Source organism: Podarcis raffonei, chromosome 2 (assembly GCF_027172205.1).
Source record: "Podarcis raffonei isolate rPodRaf1 chromosome 2, rPodRaf1.pri, whole genome shotgun sequence".
In the NCBI taxonomy this organism is placed as follows: Eukaryota; Metazoa; Chordata; class Lepidosauria; order Squamata; family Lacertidae; genus Podarcis; species Podarcis raffonei.
This window is the reverse complement of record NC_070603.1, coordinates 112,524,660-112,548,202: the sequence shown is the minus strand read 5'-3', so window position 1 is coordinate 112,548,202 and position 23,543 is coordinate 112,524,660. Positions and strand designations below refer to the sequence as shown.

Sequence of the window (23,543 nt, the reverse complement as noted above, 5' to 3'; positions counted from 1 at the left end):
CAGGGCCCTGCAGGATCTGATTTCTTTCCACAGGGCCTGTAAGACAGAGTTGTTCCGCCTGGCCTTTGGCTTGGAATCAACTTGATCCCCTCCCCCTCTTTCCTTTTTCCTTTCTCTTTCTGTGATGGAACTCCTATTTCCACCCCCAAAAAACTTTTTGATTTGAGTTCCTGTGAAATGAGGCTGTATTTTAATGTTTTAATGCCGTATTTTAATCTCGTTTTTAAGTTGTATTTCAATCAATTGTTTTTATACCTGGTGTCAGCCGCCCTGAGCCCTGTCTTGGCTGGGGAGGGCAGGGTATAAATAAATTATTATTATTATTATTATTATTATTATTATTATTATTATTATTATTATTATTTTATTTTCTGCTTTGCCTCAAGTGGCAAAATGTCTTGAGCCGGCCCTGCACACCTCTCCTCCTGAAGTGGATTCGGCCATTGAAATTATAACAAAGATGCTTCTCATTCTCGTTCAGGGGGTGGCCGACAGTGCCGTCATTCCCATCAAGGCCTTTCAGCAGGCAGGCGGGGAACAGCACTGAGTCACCTGTTAAGCCATTGTAAAAACTTCTTGTAGCGACAGGTGACACTCCCTGAGACAGAACAAAGGCCTTTCGGAGGGCAGGTATTGTTTCTAGAAACATTCACCCAGGAGCAAATGTGACAAGCTGGGCTCGGTTACATCATTGCTAGAACAACACCACAAACAAACAAAAACAAGCAGCAGCAACCCCATAGCTGAGATAATATCTGAAATAATGATCTCTCCAGAATCTGTGAGTTAAAACTGGAGGGCAATACCCCTTATGTATTTGCAAAGCAAAATTTGAAGTTACACATCAAACAGACCCTCCAACATTCCTCAGATGGAAACAGGGACGTTTTTCACTCCCCACCCTGGGAACTCACCCTCCTTGGACACACACACACACACACACACACACACTTTTAATTTTTTTATTTTTGTGTGTGTGTGTCCCCCTGGTAAAGCATTTCCTATCATAAGAAGGGCGAAGTGCCGCCACCAATGGGACACAGCACACATGCCCTTTGTCATCCAGTGAAAACCCCTTAATCCCATTTCCCCCCCCCCCCAATTCTTTGGTAGATTTACCAAGTGACTTGGAAACCACAATTAATTTAGAATGCGGCTGCCAGACTCGTGACTTCCGGGAGCGGCTGCCAGGATCAAATAACACTGGTTCCCAGTATGTTTCCAAGCACAATTAAAAGTGTTGGTAAGGTAAAGGTAAAGGTACCCCTGCCCGTACGGGCCAGTCTTGACAGACTCTGGGGTTGTGCGCCCATCTCACTTAAGAGGCCAGGGGCCAGCGCTGTCCGGAGACACTTCCGGGTCACGTGGCCAGCGTGACAAAGCTGCATCTGGCGAGCCAGCGCAGCACACGGAAACGCCGTTTACCTTCCCGCCAGTAAGCGGTCCCTATTTATCTACTTGCACCTGGGGGTGCTTTCGAACTGCTAGGTTGGCAGGCGCTGGGACCGAGCAACGGGAGCGCACCCCGCCGCGGGGATTCGAACCGCCGACCTTTTGATCAGCAAGCCCTAGGCGCTGAGGCTTTTACCCACAGCGCCACCCGCGTCCCGTAAAAGTGTTGGTGCTGACCTTTAAAGCCCTAAACGGCCTTGGCTCAGAATACCCAAAGGAGCGTCTCCAGCCCCATCATTCAACCCAGACACTGAGCTCCAGCTCTGAGGGTCTTTTGGCGGTCCCCTAATTGGGAAATTATTATTGTTTGATGTTTTGTGGTGTTTTTAAATTTTGCTGGAAGCCGCCCAGAGTGGCTGAGGCAACCCAGTCAGATGGGCAGCCTATAAATAATAAAAGCAATTAAAAATATTAATAATATGCACCTTGTCCTCACGGGGACAGTACGTGCAGACCTAGATGGGCCTTTGGCTTATTCCAGAAGGCTTTTCCTAATTTCATAGAGGTAGGAGTTGTTGTTCTGTTGAAAATAGGTGCATGCCAGACATTTTCATGGGTCACATGTCCTGTTCTGCTACAAAACCGGGGGAAGAAGGTGCTGGACTAGATGGGTCTATGGCCTCGAACCATCCGTCTCATGCCCTTAATCCCACCTGCAAAATAGCAGCAGCCTGGAAGTGGCAAAAGTGTGCTTAATAGAGCATTGGTAGTAAATGTCAGGCGATTGTGATTTCGAAGCCCATCAGCGGACCTTAGAGACTCTGAAAAGAAAAGGAGGGAAGACCCTGTGAAACTAAAGTTAGCCAACATCTCAGATGTAGACCGTGGCTACAAATTGGGTGTGTTAATATATAACTGCATAAAGTAAGGTAAAGGTAAAGGGACCCCTGACCATTAGGTCCAGTCGTGACCGACTCTGGGGTTGCGGCGCTCATCTCGCTTTATTGGCCGAGGGAGCCGGCGTACAGCTTCCGGGTCATGTGGCCAGCGTGACTAAGCTGCTTCTGGTGAAACCAGAGCAGCACACGGAAACACCGTTTACCTTCCCGCTGAAGCGGTACCTATTTATCTACTTGCACTTTGACGTGCTTTTGAACTGCTAGGTTGGCAGGAGCAGGGACCGAGCAACGGGAGCTCACCCCGTCGCGGAGATTCGAACCGCCGACCTTCTGATCAGCAAGTCCTAGGCTCTGTGGTTTAACCCACAGCGCCACCTGCGTCCCTAACTGCACAAAGTAGTGCCTTGCAAAAAAGAAAAGAAAAAAGGAAAGCCCTGTCCAGGATGGATTAAGAGAACTGTGGAAATGCAACACTACAATGTTATCCTTCCACATTTCTGAATCATTGTTTCAATGGAGGGAGAGGCCTGTAGGAACTCCCCAGAACAAAACAAAGGGTTTCCTTCATTTTTCCATGGATCACTGCGAAGGTTCAGGTAGGTCTTCAGATATTAGATACTTAAAGGTAAAGGACCCCTGACAGTTAAGTCCAGTCGTGAACAAGACTTGGGTTGTGGCGCTCATCTCGCTTTACTGGCCGAGGGAGCCGGCGTTTGTCCGCCGACAGTTTTTCCGGGTCATGTGGCCAGCATGACTAAGCCGCTTCTGGTGAAACCAGAGCAGCGCACGGAAACACCATTTACCTTCCCGCTGGAGCGGTACCTATTTATCTACTTGCACTTTGATGTGCTTTCGAACTGCTACGTTGGCAGGAGCAGGGACCGAGCAACGAGAGCTCACCCCGTCGTTGGACTGACCTTCCAATCATAGTGGTTTAGACCACAGCACCACCCGCATCCCTATTGGATACTTAGGCACTTAGATATTTCTAAGTACACCCCATCACTTCTGTTAAGAAACCGAGTTGGCACGATGCCATGTGCCTAGAAAGCTATTTCAGCAAGGGAGCTTCAACAGAACTGCAGGTGGAATTCAGGGGTTCAAAAGCGGAGGCGACACAGAAATGCGAATCCCTTGACCAAGGGATATTGATTGGAATAGCTGGAGTAAAACTTTTTATTTGCACAGCCAATGCTCCAGGGAATAGTTGGAAGAACCGGCTGGTTCTTGTTCCCTCAGTTCATAATTTTTGCAATCTTAAATTTGATTCTCCACATTTCTGCAGCAATTTGTGGGTCTTTCGTCTGTGTGTGTGTAAAAGAAATCCTCACGAAAATTCACCAACATTTGACACAAATTCCTCCCAACACACACACACACACACACACACACACACACACACACATTTCTAGATGTGATTTTGACTGATGTACACATTTTTGCCAGCAGTTTTCCCTAACACAATGCATTTTGTGTGTCTGTGATTTTTCTGAATAATGCTTTTTGTAGGGTGGGGTCGGGTAACGGGCACTGGGGTTGAGTTTATGGAATCAGCGTTGGCGGGCACCTACAAAAAGGTGGGTAAGTGCAAATTTCAAAGGACAGCTGTGTTTCAGCCTGCATATTGTTTCAGAAAAGGTGACATTTGGCTTCAGCTGAGACCTGAATCAAATTGCTTACTCACTGAGCTCAGTAATGATGGGAGTTGGAGTGTGTCTGGCCTTAAAGACAGTCCTGAGGCCACACCCCTTCCCTAGCCACTCCCCTTCCCCTCTGCCTTTTCACCATCCTTAGTGTTTCTGCCTGGCTGGACTTTGTCCTTTCCCTCTGATCCTGCCTCTTCCTTGCCTGGATGGAGGTTAGAGAGAAATCTGGGCAAGCAGAGGTGCAGCTAGGCTCCCCTGGGTGCCCCCCTCCTGAAAAAAATCTCTTCTCCCACTTTGATCTTGCCATGACAGTGACGGTGCATCACGACACACATATACAGTACATGCCAGCAGTTAGCCTTCATACCGCCTTGCCGTTTCTATTATTATCTTATATATTTATGTATTAGATTTATATACGGCACTTCGTTGCAAGATCTCAGGGCAGTTCACAGGAGAAAACACAAGGCGAAAACATAAGTAGAGAATTAAAACAATAAAAACAAAACAATAAGCCCCCCCCACCCTTTCTCACAAACACATTTAAAAGGCTGTAGAATATTAATCAGCCCTAGGCTTGGCTGGGGAGAAATGTTTTCACTTGGCGGCTAAAGATATACAGTGGTACCTCAGGTTACATACACTTCAGGTTACATACGCTTCAGGTTACAGACTCCGCTAACCCAGAAATAGTGCTTCAGGTTAAGAACTTTGCTTCAGGATGAGAACAGAAATCATGCTCCGGCGGCGTGGCAGCAGCAGGAGGCTCCATTAGCTAAAGTGGTGCTTCAGGTTAAGAACAGTTTCAGGTTAAGAACAGACCTCCGGAATGAATTAAGTACTTAACCCAAGGTACCACTGTATAATGAAGGTGCCAGGCATTTCACAAATAGGGCACCTCTGCAGAAAAGGCCTATTTCTCCTACTGCTCAGCTCCCAGCTCTTGCTTAAACACACAACCTTACACAGATCAGGAGCACTGACTTGCCCCCCCCCATTGAGGGGTGTGGCCATGTGATGCATCACATGACGCATCACGTGATGCTGCCCAGCATGTGCCAGGCGGGGGCAGGACGCATGGAGGGCAATCTTCACACTTGTTGGTCCTAGCCGCCACCCAGCTTCCAGACTCCCAGGTGGATGCTGGGATGAGCAAAGCAAAGATCTCGCATGTCCCAGCTGCTACCTGGCTCCTGGGCTGCTGGGCTCACGGAGGGCGCCCTGTGGCGGCGGGTGGCGGCCCCTTCAATACTGGGGGGGGGTGCCCCCTGCCCCAAAGAATTCGGAGAACTGAAGCCCCTTTTGCCCTCTATTCCCGACATCCCGAAACAGATAACTGGAAACAGAATTGTGGGGTGGTTTTTTTGAGCACACCACCCTAAAAGAGGCCAGTTTTGCCAACCCCTAACTACGCCTCTGTGTGCGAGTGCATGTAGAAACTAGTCTACTAGACAAAGGCAACATTTTACGCTTGTTGCCCTCCCTGCTTTGACCTCTGGTTCCACCCACAAGTGGAAGATTCACCCAGGGTGTAATGCAGCCCTGAGGCCTGATAAATAATCCCTTCTTCTTCTTCTTCTTCTTCTTCTTCTTCTTCTTCTTCCTCTTCTTCTAAAAAGAAATTTATATATTTGGTTTTTCAGGTTGAAACTTTACAGTCACATATATCCAACATACAACATAAAAAGTAGATTCCAATATTATTATTATTAATAATAATTTATTAGTTATACCTCGCCCATCTGGCTGGGCTTCCCCAGCCATTCTGGGCGCCTTCCAACGAAATATTAAAATACAGTAATGCATCAAACATTAAAAGCTTCCCTAAACAGGGCTGCCTTCAGATGTCTTCTAAAAGTCTTCCAAGGAATCTCTTGGACTTCTCCTCCTCCCCTTTGTGTGTACTACTGTTAATCATTTCCTCCTGCATCTTTTATAATAATCCAGATCTTTTATCTCTCCATTGTATCCAAAATCCACCATTAAACTACAAGCGATATTCTGATCCTACTAATGGTTTTAACTACAATGGTCTTTAAGATAATTTATTAAATTTTCCCCATTCCTTCTTAAACTGAGCAATGATCCCTAACCCTCTCTATACAGAGTCAGCACCCATGTTGGGCTGGGCGGAGGGAAACCTGGGTTCTTGAAGCTCACGGGGTAACCTTGGACCATTGGCCATTCTCTTGGCCTCACCTGCCTTCCAGGACTGTTGGGAGAATAAAGGCAGGGGAGAGCCGTGTCTGCTGCTCTGAGTTCCTTGGATGAATGCCGATTCAGATGGGCTTCACTAGACAGTATCACTAGGGTCATGCACCTGCTGCAATCAGGGCCGGATTTAAGTTTGATGTGGCCCTAAGCTACTGAAGGTAATGGGGCCCTTTATATGTCCAGCTGTCCTTTGTCAACAACAAATTGTCACTGTTTTTTGTGTTGAATTTATGCTATATGGTAATTTATGGACCCAATAGGTATATAAAACAAAGTGATATTTTAGGGAGCAGGCGGGGCCCATTACAGTGGTACCTCAGTTTACAAACTTCATCCGTTCCGGAAGTCCGTTCTTAAACTGAAACCGTTCTTAAACTGAGGTGCGCTTTCCCTAATGAGGCTTCCTGCCGCTGCCCTTCCACCGTTTAGATTCCATTCTTAGACGGAGGTAACGTTCTCAAACCGAATCATTCATAAACAGGACTGTTCTTAAACCGAGGTACCACTGTACTTACATCATAGGAGCCTACACAACACAAAAAACTGTTGCTGTATGTAGGTTTTATTTTACAGTGGTACCTCTGGTTATCAACTTGATTCGTTCCAGAGGTCCGTTCTTAACCTGAAACCATTCTTAACCTGAGGAACCACTTTAGCTAATGGGGCCTCCCGCTGCCGCCACACGATTTCTGTTCTCATCCTGAGGTAAAGTTCTTAACCCGAGGTACTACTTCTGGGTTAGCGGAGTCTGTAACTCGAAGTGTTTGTAACCCGAGGTGTTTGTAACCCGAGGTACCACCGTATTTGTTTTTTATCTTATATTTTGGAAATGTACATCCAAGGTTTTTTTCCTTCAATTTTTTGGGGGGCCCCCAAAAGCTATAGCTTGTTTAGCTTATACCTAAATCCGGCACTGGCTGCAATTTTTTGCCTCTTGCAGCATCGCAACAACTGCCTGCCAAATGCCAAGCAGGTGATATTATTGCACCAGGTGTTGCTCGGTCCGGTGACTGTGACAATCACAGGAGAGAGGGTGGCTTTGGACACCATGGAAAGAGAGGCCAGCTTGTCTCGCTTTGCAAAGGATGTTTCTCTAATTTCTAGGACTGGCAGTCCTCCATTTGAAAGAGGTTCCGTCCAAGGCCAGCTCATAGAACCATAAGAATGAGGCGGGATCTTTCAGAGTCACCCAATGAGATTTTGCCACATAGCATGGCAAATGTTTGCGATTTTGTGAGGACAAATTTTCCCCATAAGAACTGCTTAGAGGTTTTGACAATAAAGAAGAATATACAAATTTTAAAAACAAATTTTTAAAAATAAGATTGACGTGCATTTTAATAGGCAGCTTTCCATTTAAAAATAACGTATATTTTGAACTGCTGGTTTTATTTATACAGTGGTACCTCAGGTTAAGTACCGTATTTTTCGCTCTATAAGACCACAAGACGCACCTAGTTTCTGGGGGAGGAAAGGAAGGAAAAAAATATTCTGAATCTCAGAAGCCAGAACAGCAAGAGGGATCGCTGCGCAGTGAAAGCAGCAATCCCTCTTGCTGTTCTGGCTTCTGGGATAGCTGCACAACCTGCATTCGCTCCATAAGACGCACACACATTTCCCCTTACTTTTTAGGAGGGAAAAAGTGAGTCTTATAGAGCAAAAAATACGGTACTTAATTGGTTCCAGAAGTCCGTTCTTAACCTGAAGTGTTCTTAACCTGAAGCGGACTATCCCATTGAAAGTAACGGAAAGTGGATTAATCCGTTCCAGACAATGAAAAACACCCCCTAAAACAGCAATTTAACATGAATTTTACTGTCTAACGAGACAATTGATCCATAAAATGAAGGCAATAATCAATGTACTGTACTATAAAATAAATAAGACAGTATTTTAGATGGAAAAAAAAAACATTTATTTATTTTTCTTACATGCACTGATGATAGTCAGTTTGGATGGGGGGCTTTTATCCATTTCTGCAGTCACACAATCAACCAGTAGCTGAACTGGGTTCCACACAGTCACAAAAACAAGTCACAAAAATGAAGTCACGAGCCACAGTCACAAAAGCCACAAGTCACAAGTCAGTCCCATAAAATGAAGAACAAGTCACAGTCAAAAAACCAAAAAAGCCACACAAACCAAAACGCAAAAAAACTAGCAAAAACAAAACCTCCAAATATAACTTCTGTGTTGTGTGGGTGCTCGGGACTCAACAACTGGCAGACTCAACAGGAAGCCTCTGATTAGCAGCGAGGGACTCAATTAACAAACAAAACACACCAAAACAGGAATCAGACGGTGAAAAGTGACCCCTAAAACAGCGGTGTTACACGAATTTTACTATCTAATGAGGCCATTGATCCATAAAATGAAATCAATAAAACAGTACAAAATGAGAATGTGATTCCCCCCCCCTTACCTGCGCTGATGATAGTCATTGTTTGGATGGGGGCTCAGGGTCCTCTTCCACAATCATAACCATAAACTCACATGAAGGGGTCTGCTAGAGCCACAAGGCTTTCCCCCAGACCTCTCCCCCCCCCCATTCACCCGCACCTCCCCAAATTATCTTGGAGGGGCTCAGCAGAACCCCACCCCCTCAGAACAGAATGGGGTGGGTGGGAGAAAAGGAGAGATACTGCTATTGGGGAATGCTGAAATACTCACGCAGGTGAACATTTCTAGCAACCTGATGTTAAATTCCTCCCTGCGCCTCTGAAGTCACATCTATATGTAAAAAATAGCAGTGCTATTTTTGATAAATAAAAACAAAATGAGGTCCTGGTACTCATATGTTGATGACTGTCGTAGTTGCCAGCACATAAAGGCTGCCATGGGCAGCAAAAAGGAAGAGGTTCTGGTACTCTGAACTGGTGAGCACTGCCACAAAAAAGCGCTGTAAATCAGCACAGGTAAATTTTACTCAAATAGTTGTTCTCGTTTTGGTGAAGCATTTATTCTTTCTTGGTGACGTATAACTCTTGGCTGTTGTGAGCCAACTTTTTCTTTTTTAAAAAGAATAATCCTTACCTGCATCCCAGGAGTTTCTCCAATTATTGGGTGTTCCCTAATCTCTTCTTTTAAAGCAAGATGCTTGAGAGAGTGATCTCTGTCCAAAGCAGGATTTCCTGGGTGACAGTTTATCTAACCCCTTTTCAGCCTGGCTTATAGCCCAGATTGGGGATCAAAGCTGTGTTGATCACTCTTGTGGGCCATCTTAGCTGGGAGAAAAAGCAAATGCAATCTTCCTGGACCTCTCAGCAACTTTTACGGATGATTCCCTTTATAGCCCACCTTTCCTTCAAGTGGTTCTCCCACTCCCCACTTTATTCTTTTTTTAAAAAAATAATATTTATTGAGGTTTTGAATAAAATAAAGGAAAAAAAAGAACAAAAAAACAGAAGAATAAAAACAATTTTAAAAAAAGACAAATCAATCCTTCCATAACTTATCTTTCAGAAGCTGGTAAAATGCGGTCTTGACTATGCTACCACTCAGTGGATTTGTAACTGGCTGACTGACCGAACCCAAAGGGTGCTCATCAATGGTTCCTCTTCATCCTGGAGAAGAGTGACTAGTGGGGTGCCACAGGGTTCTGTCTTGGGCCCGGTCTTATTCAACATCTTTATCAACGACTTGGATGATGGACTCAAGGGCATCCTGATCAAATTTGCAGATGACACCAAACTGGGAGGGGTGGCTAACACCCTAGAGGACAGGATCACACTTCAAAACAACCTTGACAGATTAGATAACTGGGCAAAAACAAACAGGATGAATTTTAACAGGGAGAAATGTAAAGTATTGCACTTGGGCAAAAAAAATGAGAGGCACAAATACAAGATGGGTGACACCTGGCTTGAGAGCACTACATGTGAAAAGGATCTAGGAGTCTTGGTTGACCACAAACTAGACATGAGCCAACAGTGTGATGCGGCAGCTAAAAAAGCCAATGCAATTCTGGGCTGCATCAATAGGAGTATAGCATCTAGATCAAGGGAAGTAATAGTGCCACTGTATTCTGCTCTGGTCAGACCTCACCTGGAGTACTGTGTCCAGTTCTGGGCACCACAGTTCAAGAAGGACCCTGACAAACTGGAACGTGTCCAGAGGAGGGCAACCAAAATGGTCAAAGGCCTGGAAACGATGCCTTATGAGGAACGGCTAAGGGAGCTGGGCATGTTTAGCCTGGAGAAGAGGAGGTTAAGGGGTGATATGATAGCCATGTTCAAATATATAAAAGGATGTCACATAGAGGATGGAGAAAGGTTGTTTTCTGCTGCTCCAGAGAAGTGGACACGGAGCAATGGATCCAAACTACAAGAAAGAAGATTCCACCTAAACATTAGGAAGAACTTCCTGACAGTAAGAGCTGTTCGACAGTGGAATTTGCTGCCAAGGAATGTGGTGGAGTCTCCTTCTTTGGAGGTCTTTAAGCAAAGGCTTGACAACCATATGTCAGGAGTGCTCTGATGGTGTTTCCTGCTTGGCAGGGGGTTGGACTCGATGGCCCTTGTGGTCTCTTCCAACTCTATGATTCTATGATTCTATGATTTGCTTGTTTCCTTGACCTCCTCACACCTCCCTTTTTTGTATTCTAGTTCAATTAGCTATTTCAGCAAATCCTTTCCATCTTTGTTTTTATCCTAATAATTTATCTTAATATAATGTAACTTTACATTCTCACCAATTAACAATCTATTTTTACTTAATCCTTTATAACATTTCTGCTAAAACCACGTAACTTCATTCCAACATCCTTCTAACATTCCTTTCCCACTTTATTCTTACAGCAACACCATGAAGATGAAGCTTAATGCCCGCAGTGGATGCACACCTTCCAAGAGTCCCGGGGAGAATGGGACCTCCAGGTTTTTTTACGCGAGATCTCGGCGGCCATTTTGGGTGCCGCAATCTCACACACTGTTCTGCTGCACTCTTGGTCCCCACCCCCACAAAAAAGTGGGAGCAAGGTGTGGGTCATGTGACTCGTCTAGGAACACATCCAGGAAGATGTGTGTCCCAGTTTGGGGTCAGAAAAAGTCGGACACAAACAAGATGGAGGTACCGTTGTCAGCGGCGGAAATTGATCAGATTGAGAAACTTGGAGGTACCAGGAAATTCGGCCTTGGGTGTGGATTTTGCTGGTAAAATAATGTAAGAAGATCTCTGCCAAAGGCAGAACATAAGAAGATCTCTGCCAAAGGCATACCCTCCAACATTTCTCCCATGAAAATAGGGGTATCCTATCCTATCCTATTATTATTATTATTACACTGGTACCTTGGTTTTCTGTTGACAAATATTTCGGTTTTCAAACGCCATAAACCTGGAAGTAAGTGCTTCATTTTTTGAACACTTTTCGGAAGTCGAACATGCTTTGCGGCTTCCGTATTGAGTTTTCCGTATTGCATTGAGGCTTCCGTATTGAGTTTTCTGTACTGTATTGACACTTCTGTATTGAGTTTTCAGTTTTTGAACATCTCACAACTCCAACGGTCTTCTAGAACAGATTACGTTTGAAAACCAAGGTACCATTGTAGTATTATTATTATTATTATTATTATTATTATTATTATTAAATTTATACTCTGCCCATCTGACTGTGTTGCCCCAGACATTCTGGGCAGCTTCCAACATATATAAAAACATAATAAAACATTAAACGTTAACAAACAGGGCAGGTTGCATAGTTATCTCCTTGGCTTGGGGGCCTCATAACTCCATACCCTCCAACATTTCTCCGATGAAAATAGGTAAGTCCTGAGGAAAAGTGGAACGTTCTGGGATCAAAGCAGAAACTGGGATGGCCTCTGTAAATTCAGGACTGTCCCTGGAAAATGGGGGCACTTGGAGGGCCTGCAAATGCCCATCTAGTCCATCATCCTGTTCTCATTTTGGCCTCCCAGATGCCTCTTGGGGCCATAGCTGTCAACGTTTCCCCTTATTCCGAATAGGATTCCTCACAAGAAAAGGGAAAATTTGACAGCTATGCTTGGGGCACCTGCAGAAAATGGCTGCCTCCACTACCACCCTCTGCAAAGATTTTCATTTTTCAAACCCACCTCACACACCTGATGCTTCCTTTTATGAGGGGGACAGGATGGCTCTACAAAAATGTACGGGGGGCATATTCAGCCCTGCTGTAGTTCAAACACCCCACTAGTTTGGGTGTTGCTTGGCTCTGTCGCTAACCTGAGGTGTCTGCCCAACTGTGGGAGTCACTTGGCTTGGGCAATAAGATGTCACAAGCCTTTGTTGCTTTTAGGCCCAAAATAATGAGGGTTATGAGAAGTGGCTAATTAGTCGTGCCCACATAAAAAACAAACTAAAATAGTCACTCCTTTGGCACAGATTTTATTCCTCTCAGTTCACATACAACGCCCTTCACCCATTTCCCCAAAACTTAGTCTCCTCACAGTCTTCATGAAGCCCCTTCATGCTGACTCGAGGGACCCATTCAAGAGGAATCTCCCTCGATCCCCAAGTCTAAGCCTTGAGCTCTTCCAGTCTGTGCTTTGGGTCGTTGAGAACATATTGCCTGGGGCCGATGGGAGCTGTGGGCATACGTTCTGACATTTTGTGTCCCAAATCTAGCCTGTTCCCCCTCCGCAAGGTCTGCAGAGGCACTCTGGTGTGTCCCGTTGAGAGGGCCATCGCGCCATCCCAATAGTCAATGGGATGTGACAGGGCAAAAGGGGCTTCATCCTGGCAAGTCCCTGGCAATGTCAGAGCGATCCCAGAAGGCGCTCTGACACTCGTCAGCAGGATCGGGCGCAACCCTGCTGACTCGCGCCAGGGTACCAGTCTTAAACGCGGCATTCTGGGATCCAAACAGAAGCTTCTTTTTTCTGGAATGTCCCAGTTGGGGGGGGGGTTATGGCTGAGGGTGGTCCCAGGTTGGCAAAGGCTATAAAAAAGTAAAGGGACCCCTGACCATTAGGTCCAGTCGTGACCGACTCTGGGGTTGCGACGCTCATCTGGCTTTATTGGCTGAGGGAGCCGGCGTACAGCTTCCAGGTCATGTGGCCAGCATGACTAAGCCACTTCTGGAGAACCAGAGCAGCGCACGGAAACACCGTTTACCTTCCCGCCGGAGTGGTACCTATTTATCTACTTGCACTTTGATGTGCTTTCAAACTGCTAGGTTGGCAGGAGCAGGGACCGAGCAACGGGAGCTCACCCCGTTGCAGGGATTTGAACCGCCGGTCTTCTGATCAGCAAGTCTTAGGCTCTGTGGTTTAACCCACAGCACCACCCGTGTCCCAAGTATACTAAGACATAAATAATCTTGTGGGAATTATAGGGACAGAACTACCTAAACTGCATAGAAATTTATTTATATATGCGACTACAGCGGAAAGAATGTTACTCGCCCCGAAATTGAAAGAAGCAGAAGTCCCAGCAAAGGAAGAATGGACACAAAAACTTGTGGAATACACAGAAATGGCGAAACTTAACCGGAAGAATAAGAACTCAAGATAACAAACTTTTTAAATAAAAGAATGGAAATGGTTTATTGAATATTTGTAGATAAATTGCAAACAGATAAAAACATCGGCAGGATTATTGCAATAACCTGCCGTTTCACAAGAGTATATATTTAAAGTAGATCGGTAAATGAGCAAATTAAATGAATTTGGATATGCAGAAGATATTTTTTAAAAAATAATTTAAGGAATCCCCGAAAGGGGGAAGGAAGTCAAGCTTTGAAATGTTAAAATGTCTGTAAAACTAATGAAATGTATAAATTTGAAAAGTATAAACGAAAACCTTTTAAAAAGACATAAATAATTCACACCCGTGCATACTTAAATCACCGTCTGTACCAAAACTCGAGACGAGCATGGAAACTCTGGCAAACCGTGATGGTTTCACAAGACGGGGAGCGCTCTGCACGTTATTAATTAAAAGCAGCTTAAAATAGCACAGAAGAAAAGAAGAAGTTGTAAAACAATCCAGAACATGCCCAAAAAAAAATTGCTTGTGGTTGGCAAAAAAAGATCTCCAAGGCTCATGTGATGCACACCTACTGAGGGAGGGTGTCCCATCACATGCTTGGCCACGGCAGAACTCAACACCAAGATGAAAAGGGTGTGTCTGGTACAATAAACTAATCTCCACCCACTGTCAGCTCGAAGACACCGAGGTTGTGACAGAGGACTGCCGCTGCAATATATAGGGCTGTCATGATTCAGCTCCAGCCCGTGTAGCAACAGATCTGTGGCTGGTGTTTTTCGCAGCTCCTCAAGAGGTGTCATTTTTCTACCCGTCTACCTTCCAGTTGCCTCCGTTGTGAATATTTCGGGACTATGGCCGGGAGAGCTGCCGCTGCCTTGCTTCTCACAGCATCCATCTTACAAATAGGTAAGAAGAGCTGGGAGGTGGAAGGCCGCTTGGACCAGACTTGCACACCCGACCGCAGCTGTGGGCGTTGCTTATTTCCAGTGAGGGTCTGTGAACTGCAAGGTCGGCAGGTGGTTTAGGCTGTGGTTGTGCACACCTGCGGTAGGGGAACCTCAAAATCGGGGGGAGGGAAGCCAAAGGCAGCCCCCCAAAGGCCTCTCTAACTGGTCCTCTTCCCAGACCACGGCTTGGTTCTCACTAACCCTGGTTCTCACTCTCTTGGAGTGGCTGGGCTCCATCTCTGAGCACCAAGAATGCTTTCTGCTTGCCTGGATGGAGATGTGAGAGTGTGCAGAAACTAGCCTACTGCATAATAATGGTTCAGTTTTGGCAAAAGATTCCTGCATCACAGCAGGTTGGATGAGATGATCCTTGTGGTCTCTTCCAATTCTACAGTCCTATGAATGTATAAATCTATGAATTTACCGTATTTTTTGCTCTATAAGACTCACTTTTTCCCTCCTAAAAAGTAAGGGGAAATGTGTGTGCGTCTTATGGAGCGAATGCAGGCTGCGCAGCTATCCCAGAAGCCAGAACAGCAAGAGGGATCGCTGCTTTCACTGTGCAGCAATCTCTCTTCCTGTTCTGGCTTCGGGGATTCAGAATAATTTTTTTCTTGTTTTCCTCCTCCAAAAAACTAGGTGTGTCTTGTGGTCTGGTGCGTCTTATAGAGCGAAAAATACAGTACATTTGTTGCTCAGCCCACTTTAAAAAAAACAATTTATTTGATTTTTCAACTTAAAATTTGCAGAGATAAAGCAAACATAAATCATAAAGCAAGATTCCAATGAATCTCCAGGACTTCCATCTTCCCCTAAGTGGGTCCTATTATTAATCAGTTCCTCCCGCATCTTTTATGACAATCCAAACCCTTTACTTCTTCCTTTATGCTCAGAATCAACCTTAAACTACAAGTGATATTCCAATCCTACTAACGATTTTAACTGTTCACAGTAGTCTTTAAGATAACTTATAAATTTCCCCATCCCTTGTTAAAATTTTGGTCTTCCTGATTTCTGACTCTTCCAGTCGTTTTAGCCATTTCAGCATAGTCCATCAACTTCATTTGCCATTCTTCTCTGGTAGGAACTTTACATTATTTCCATCTTTCGGCCAGTAACATCTGTGCAGCCCGTGGTCGCATACATAAATAGTATTTTCTGCTCCTTTGGGATTTTGGTATCTAAGTCCACTTTGGCCTCTGGCCATGGTCAACCACAAGCATGTCTTCCATCACCCCTCCAAGTCATTGCAAACATCCAAAGGACCTATTGAAAGTGTGTGCAGGGATATTTCTCCCTGGAGATCTGGTGTAAGAGAGTCCTTGAACTGCTGCCTGACTGGAGTGAGTCTGCTGCTTCCCTCTCCTTAAAAGAGGATGGGACAAATTTATGGAGGACAAGGCTATTGATGGCTACTTGCCATGATGGCTGTGCTCTGAATGCTTCTGAACGGCAGTTTCTGGAAATATAATAATAATAATAATAATAATAATAATAATAATAATAATAATAATAATAATTTATTATTTATACCCCGCCCATCTGGCTGAGTTTCCCCAGCCACTCTGGGTGGCTCCCAATTGAGTGTTAACAGAATATTAAAATACAATAGTCTATTAAACATTAAAAGCTTCCCTAAACAGGGCTGCCTTCAGATGTCTTCTAAAAGTCTGGTAGTTGTTTATTTCCTTGACATCTGATGGGAGGGTGTTCCACAGGGCGGGCGCCACTACCGAGAAGGCCCTCTGCCTGGTTCCCAGTAACCTCACTTCTCGCAATGAGGGAACCACCAGAAGGCCCTCGGCGATGGATCTCAGTGTCCAGGCAGAACGATGAGGGTGGAGGCGCTCCTTCAGGTATACTGGACCGAGGCCGTTTAGAGCTTCAAAGCTCACCACCAACACTTTGAATTGTGCTTGGAAACATACTGGGAGCCAGTGTAGGTCTTTCAAGACCGGTGTTATGTGGTCTCGGCGGCTGCTCCCAGTCACCAGTCTAGCTGCTGCATTCTGGATTAATTGCAGTTTCCAGGTCACCTTCAAAGGTAGCCCCACGTAGAGCGCATTGCAGTAGTCCAAGCAGGAGATAACTAGAGCATGCACCACTCTGGCAAAACAGTCCGCGGGCAGACAGGGTCTCAGCCTGCATACCAGATGGAGCTGGTAGACAGCTGCCCTGGACACAGAATTGAGGTTCTGCTTTCTGGCTTCCAACGGGCCACTGTCAGAAAAGGATACTGGATGAAGATGAGCCTCTGGCCTGATCCAGCAGCCTCTTCTTATGTTCTGCTCATTTTGTATGCTAAAGCGGCTATGACATGAATGCTAGAAGCCTCAGGCAAGAGAGGGGAGCTTTGCGCTTTCCCTGCCTTCCACTTTTTCAATTGCAATGCCCTTCAAGCTGATCTCACCACCAGCCTCTTGGGGAGGGTGACACACACACACACACACACACACACCCCAAGCATCGCCGAAAGAGAGAAAACGCATCAGCCCAGATGAGGACACATATTTGCACAAAATGATCATTAGCAAATGCAAATTTAGAAATACCCCTGGTCCTGCTAGCTAGGGTTGATAGGAAGTGCAGTCCAACGACAGCTGGGGACCCAAGATGGAGAAACACTGAAAACGGATTTAGATTGTGGGCATGTCACCAGCTATAATAATAATAATAATTTATTATTTATACTCCACCCATCTGGCTAGGTTTCTCCAGCCACTCTGGGCAGCTTCCAACACAATATTAAAATACAGTAATGCATCAAACATTAAAAGCTTCCCTAAAGAGGGCTGCCTTCAGGTGTCGTCTAAAAGTCTGGTAGTTGTTGTTCTCTTTGACATCTGGTGGGATGGAGTTCCACAGGGCGGGTGCCACTACCAAGAAGGCCCTCTGCCTGGTTCCCTGTAACTTGGCTTCTCACAGGGAGGGAACCGCCAGAAGGCCCTCGGCGATGGATCTCAGTGTCCAGGCAGAACGATGAGGGTGGAGGCGCTCCTTCAGGTATACTGGACCGAGGCCGTTTAGAGCTTCAAAGCTCACCACCAACACTTTGAATTGTGCTTGGAAACATACTGGGAGCCAGTGTAGGTCTTTCAAGACCGGTGTTATGTGGTCTCGGCGGCTGCTCCCAGTCACCAGTCTAGCTGCTGCATTCTGGATTAATTGCAGTTTCCAGGTCACCTTCAAAGGTAGCCCCACGTAGAGCGCATTGCAGTAGTCCAAGCAGGAGATAACTAGAGCATGCACCACTCTGGCAAAACAGTCCGCGGGCAGACAGGGTCTCAGCCTGCATACCAGATGGAGCTGGTAGACAGCTGCCCTGGACACAGAATTGAGGTTCTGCTTTCTGGCTTCCAACGGGCCACTGTCAGAAAAGGATACTGGATGAAGATGAGCCTCTGGCCTGATCCAGCAGCCTCTTCTTATGTTCTGCTCATTTTGTATGCTAAAGCGGCTATGACATGAATGCTAGAAGCCTCAGGCAAGAGAGGGGAGCTTTGCGCTTTCCCTGCCTTCCACTTTTTCAATTGCAATGCCCTTCAAGCTGATCTCACCACCAGCCTCTTGGGGAGGGTGACACACACACACACACACACACACACACACACACACACACCCCAAGCATCGCCGAAAGAGAGAAAACGCATCAGCCCAGATGAGGACACATATTTGCACAAAATGATCATTAGCAAATGCAAATTTAGAAATACCCCTGGTCCTGCTAGCTAGGGTTGATAGGAAGTGCAGTCCAACGACAGCTGGGGACCCAAGATGGAGAAACACTGAAAACGGATTTAGATTGTGGGCATGTCACCAGCTATAATAATAATAATAATTTATTATTTATACTCCACCCATCTGGCTAGGTTTCTCCAGCCACTCTGGGCAGCTTCCAACACAATATTAAAATACAGTAATGCATCAAACATTAAAAGCTTCCCTAAAGAGGGCTGCCTTCAGGTGTCGTCTAAAAGTCTGGTAGTTGTTGTTCTCTTTGACATCTGGTGGGATGGAGTTCCACAGGGCGGGTGCCACTACCAAGAAGGCCCTCTGCCTGGTTCCCTGTAACTTGGCTTCTCACAGGGAGGGAACCGCCAGAAGGCCCTTGGAGCTGGACCTCAGTGTCCGGGCAGAACGATGGGGGTGGAGACGCTCCTTCAGATATACTGGACCGAGGCCGTTTAGGGCTTGAAAGATCAGCACCAACGCTTTGAATTGTGCTCGGAAATGTACTGGGAGCCAATGTAGGTCTTTCAAGACCAGTGTTATGTGGTCTTGGTGGCCGCTCCCAGTCACCAGTCTAGCTGCTGCATTCTGGATTAGTTGTAGTTTCACCTTCAAAGGTAGCCCCACAAAGAGTGCATTGCAGTAGCTACAGGTGGTCTTGGGGTCTTGGGACCCCCTCAATATCTGGGGGTAAGGAGCCAGGTCTCCTGAACGTTGAGGGGGTGGAGGAGGTCAGGTCTCCTCCCAATGATTGTCCTTTCCAGTGTGGGAAGAGTCAAAGTGCACTGTGTTCCTCAGCAAGATCGCGCCGGAGGGCTGGATCTTTAGCACTCTTGACTGCCTTCTGAGGAACCCCAAGTGCCTTTCCTGTGGCCCTACCTTGAGAGAGAGGGAGAGATAAAGAGGAGGGGGTTTTTTAGAAGCTAAGTAGCTTCAAAGAACAAGCACTTCAGCCCAGACATATCCAAATTGCATAACCACAAGGAAGTCGCCAAAAAAAGAACCGGCAGGCAGGCGTCAAGGTGAGGTGAGTGGCAGTGTGATTTAACTCGTCCCTCCCCAGGGAGTTCTCAGAGCACAGGAATCCTGCTTAAGCACTCCTTCAAGTGCAAAAGAAAACCAAGGTGTGTACATGTGAGGTCAGCCGAAGTCATTCCCAAGGGCCCCACCTGTGAAATCTGTGTAGTCAGGTTTCGAGTACGAAAAGAGTTGAGGTTGCTTCTCCCAGGCACACAATTCAGTAATCGGGGTGAATGGCAGATCCCAGGTCTAGCAGGGAGTGACCTGGGGTGACCTTCAGTTTTTATGTGTGCAGGCTCTGCACAAATGAGGGCGTTTGAACTTGAAGAGCTCCTGAGTGGGGCTAAAGAACACAACAGGTTGATCTCTCTTCATTTGTAATAATAATAATAATTTATTATTTGTACCCCGCCCATCTGGCTGGGTTTCCCCAGCCACTCTGGGCGGCTTCCAACAAAGATTAAAAATACATTAAAATGTCACGCATTAAAAACTTCCCTGAACAGGGCTGCCTTCAAATGTCGTCTAAAACTCTGGTAGTTGTTTTTCTGACATCTGATGGGAGGGCGTTCCACAGGGCGGGTGCCACTACCGAGAAGACCCTCTGCCTGGTTCCCTGTAGCTTTGCTTCTTGCAATAAGGGAACCACCAGAAGGTCCTCGGAGCTGGACCTCAGCGTCCGGGCAGAACGATGGGGGTGGAGACGCTCCTGGGCCGAGTATACACTGGGCCGAGGCCGTTTGTACCCAAATAAAGGCCTAAATGGGGATGAAGAGAGAGACCTGTTGGGTCCCTGGATCAGATCAGATTCTGTCTATCTTGTCTTTTATCCCACAATGGCCAAACAGGAGCTTCTGGGAAAACCAAGAAGGAGGTTTCGATTTATTTGTTTGCCGTTATGAGCCTTACAGAATTACAGTCCCCCCAATATTAAAATCTGTGGTACGGATGTGTCTGTAGAGGCTTGAGACTTCCTCTCTGGGCAGAACCCAAGGGAAAACTTAAAGGGGAAGCAGTTTGGGATGGTCAGCACTTTGAGCTCAGCGCCGCGTTTCACTTCTTCATGTCACAAAATGCACCTGCCACTCAATCGCGAAAAGAACCTCAAAGCGGTTTGCAAGCTTGCATCTCTGTGCAGATCAAACCAAGCATCGCAAAGGCAGGAGCGCCCGCTCTGACGACCTTTGTTCTAAGGAGCCCAGACCATAGCTGTCAACTTACAGATTTGAAAATAAGGGGCCAGCAGCCTCGGAAATAAGGGATCAGCAGCCAAAATAAGGGATTTTAGTCAACCAGCTGAAATACGAAGCTAAAAGGGACCAGATAATTTGGGAGAGCAGCGCCAGTTTTTAGCCCTTCATTTCCAGAGGTTGCTGCTCAAGACACCAGCCGATGAAACACTGCAATTAAATAACTACAAGCAGCAACCACTTTTTGCGCAAAATGAAGTCCAAGCTACGAAGATGCTGCTGCAGTTCTGTATCTTTTCTCTCGTGCTCCATCTGCAGCTCTCAGTTCCATCAGGCGGGGCGGGAGGAAGGGGGGGGAATAGAGCCCGAAGTAAACCCGCAGATCAGACCATCTATGCTAGTCTACCACTACAAATCTATGGGAGAAGCGCTTGCGGTCCTTCCTCCGCTTTCCCCCTCTATGGTTAGCCCTTAGAACACCTCCCTGTGCCTCCGCCTCCTTCTCCTTCTCCTCTCTCTGAACTGCTTTCTCTATGGTTGCCCTCGCTCTCCTCTCAAGGCTCCGCAGTCCTGGCGGGGATGGGCTCCCGGGGGCTGAGGCTGGTGAGAGGAGGCCGGAGGGGGGGGGCGGGCAGCCAAGCAACACAGTTGGAGCCTTCCTCCTCCCTGGCCGGCAGGGAGGGAGGGAGAGGAGCTGCTTCCTTTGAAACCCAGGAAATTTAAGGGACATCATCAATAAGGGACAGCAGCGGGACACAGCGCTGGGACAAGGGACTGTACCGCCAAATAAGGGACACTTGACAGCTATGGCCCAGACCCTGAGGGCATGTGCTGGAACCATGGAGGTTTCTCCGCACTTGGAAGGCAGGGTCTGCGTGTCACGGCATGATTCTCCCTTTTCCCTCACTTTAGCCCTGGGCCAAAACATCACGGAGCCGAGAACAGTGCTCCATTGCTTCAAATGCGACTTCGATCAACCCTGCTCAGAGGCGAGTGTGACCTGCAATGAAGGAGAGAGCTGCAGCACCATCAGAGGGCATTCAGGTTGGTGCCACTGTCCCAGGGATGGGCTTCCCTCCCTCTAGCCTCCAATCAGGAAGTTGTGTGCAGCCATGGCCTGCCCGGAGGTGGCGTGGGGCTTCATGGGTACCCTGCAGGCCAGACCGAGTGTCTACTACAGTTGGCAGGCTGGCAGGAGGCAGGAGGTGGACGAGGGGCATGGCCACCACCCAGGCACGTTCTGGCAGGCCCTCTCCCCGGCTCCCTGTCCTTCCCTGCCTGCTGCTGGGGGTCTCCTGGCAGGGGACAGCAACTGCAGAGGTGCTTGCTTTCTCGCTCAGCATGCTGCTCTCCTCGACAGTTGTGGGAGCAGTCCAGGCCTATGGCGAATGGGCAAGGATGGAGGGAGGGAGGGGCGATCCTAGTGCAGCCTCTCTGCGGGCATCAGGGAAATTCACCCGTCACTGGCCGCATTGGCCGATCAAACTCTGCCCTGTGTGGGCAGGCATTTAAGCAGCGCTGTGCAGCCCCACCTGGCTCCAGAGGAGGGATCACTTCAGCAGTGTCGGTGGTTTGCCTGCCCCAGGCGCTGGCAGTCCACGCTATGCCGCTGTGTTCCCTAATAACTACCATACAGTATATATACTGCCTCTGCTTCTGGAGGTCATAGAGAGAGAGCTGTCATATGCCTAAATCCCCTTTCCAAGCCACCTCTGTGAAATGTGATGGGGATTAGGCGAGACCTGTGCTTGCATTCTGGGTGCAGTGCAATGATCTCATTCCCCATCGGGCTTTGTCTCTCATGGCAACATTTCTGGCTTAGCATGCCTATGCTCCTCCATTATCATCAGGAGTATCTATCAGCCCTGGTACGTCCTGCTGATCCTCAACCTCTGTAGGAACATATGTACAGTGGTACCTCGGGTTAAGTACTTAAGTTAAGTACATTCCAGAGGTCCGTTCTTAACCTGAAACTGTTCTTAACCTGAAGCACCACTTTAACTAGTGGGGCCTCCTGCCGCTGGAGCACGATTTGCATTCTCATCCTGAAGCAAAGTTCTTAACCCAAGGTACAATTTCTGGGTTAGCAGAGTCTGTAACCTGAAGCGTATGTAACCCGAGGTACCACTGTACTGTTGGACAACTGGTCCATCTAGCTCAGCACTGTCTACACGGACTGGCACCAGCTTTCTGGGATTTTGGGCAGAACTCTCCCCCAGCCCTGCCTGGAGACACCGGGGATTGAACCCGGAGCCTTCCGCTTGCAAGGGAGATCCTCTGCCTCTGTGCTGCGGCCCTTGTAACTTTGCACCCGCTTGCTCCTTGCAGATTATAAAGTCCACGAATCCATCTACGGGAAGGGCTGCGTCTCCGTCAGGAAGTGCAACGGCTTGGACAGAATCAGCTACTCCAACAACCCTTTCCGTGTCACCTACTCCTGCTGCAACACCGACTACTGCAACGACGGCTACTCCGGGGCACCCCGTCTCCCCTTGGTCTGCGTGGCCACCATCCTGACCATGCTGCTTGCCTCCCTTTTGTGAGACCCAGAACATGCCCGTGCCCTGTGAGGAAACTGACCCGCTCCCCGCAGTGACCGTCTCCTCTTCCTCATGTCTCCCTCCGTCTCCAAGGCCCTGTTTCTTATAATGGACACAATGCCATCCTTTCATATCTACAATAGGCTCCCGGTTTATATTTCTGTCTTTACCTTCTGGCCTACAAATCAGCCCTCTGAACAAACCAATTCGTTTATTATCAAGTTCCCTACAGACGCAGGAAACTGCTGCTTGTCTGCCCCACTCCAGACTCCAGTGACTGGCCGTGGCTCCGTAGGGCTTCTGACAGCAGGTCCCTATCGTATTTATTTTATTTATTGACAAGAGATAAAAGCCGCTTCACGACCAGTTATAACACGATGAGTTATGGCCGCTTCCCAAACATTGCCATGACAGTGAGTTGGTTGGGTGGCGCCCCCTGGTGTGCAGTTCCTGATGTTCCTGAAGTGCTGCAAATCACGCAAACATCCGTCCGTCCTTTGGT

The 23,543-nt window shown here is 47.2% G+C and overlaps 1 protein-coding gene across 2 annotated transcripts; it reads left to right on the top strand.

The window, feature by feature from the left end:
- The first annotated feature begins 14,208 nt into the window (after positions 1 to 14,208).
- On the top strand, positions 14,209 to 23,127 carry LOC128409154 (sperm acrosome membrane-associated protein 4-like). Of its 2 annotated transcripts, XM_053379408.1 has the most exons (3): positions 14,209 to 14,521; positions 21,414 to 21,545; positions 22,830 to 23,127. In XM_053379408.1, the coding sequence occupies exons 1-3, from the start codon at positions 14,467 to 14,469 to the stop codon at positions 23,042 to 23,044; spliced, it is 402 nt and encodes a 133-aa protein (XP_053235383.1). In that variant the 5' UTR covers positions 14,209 to 14,466; the 3' UTR covers positions 23,045 to 23,127. The 2 variants fall into 2 exon arrangements, with proteins under 2 accessions (XP_053235383.1, XP_053235382.1); XM_053379407.1 differs by lacking the exon at positions 14,209 to 14,521 and having other exon boundaries at positions 20,092 to 21,545.
- Positions 23,128 to 23,543: the final 416 nt, after the last annotated feature.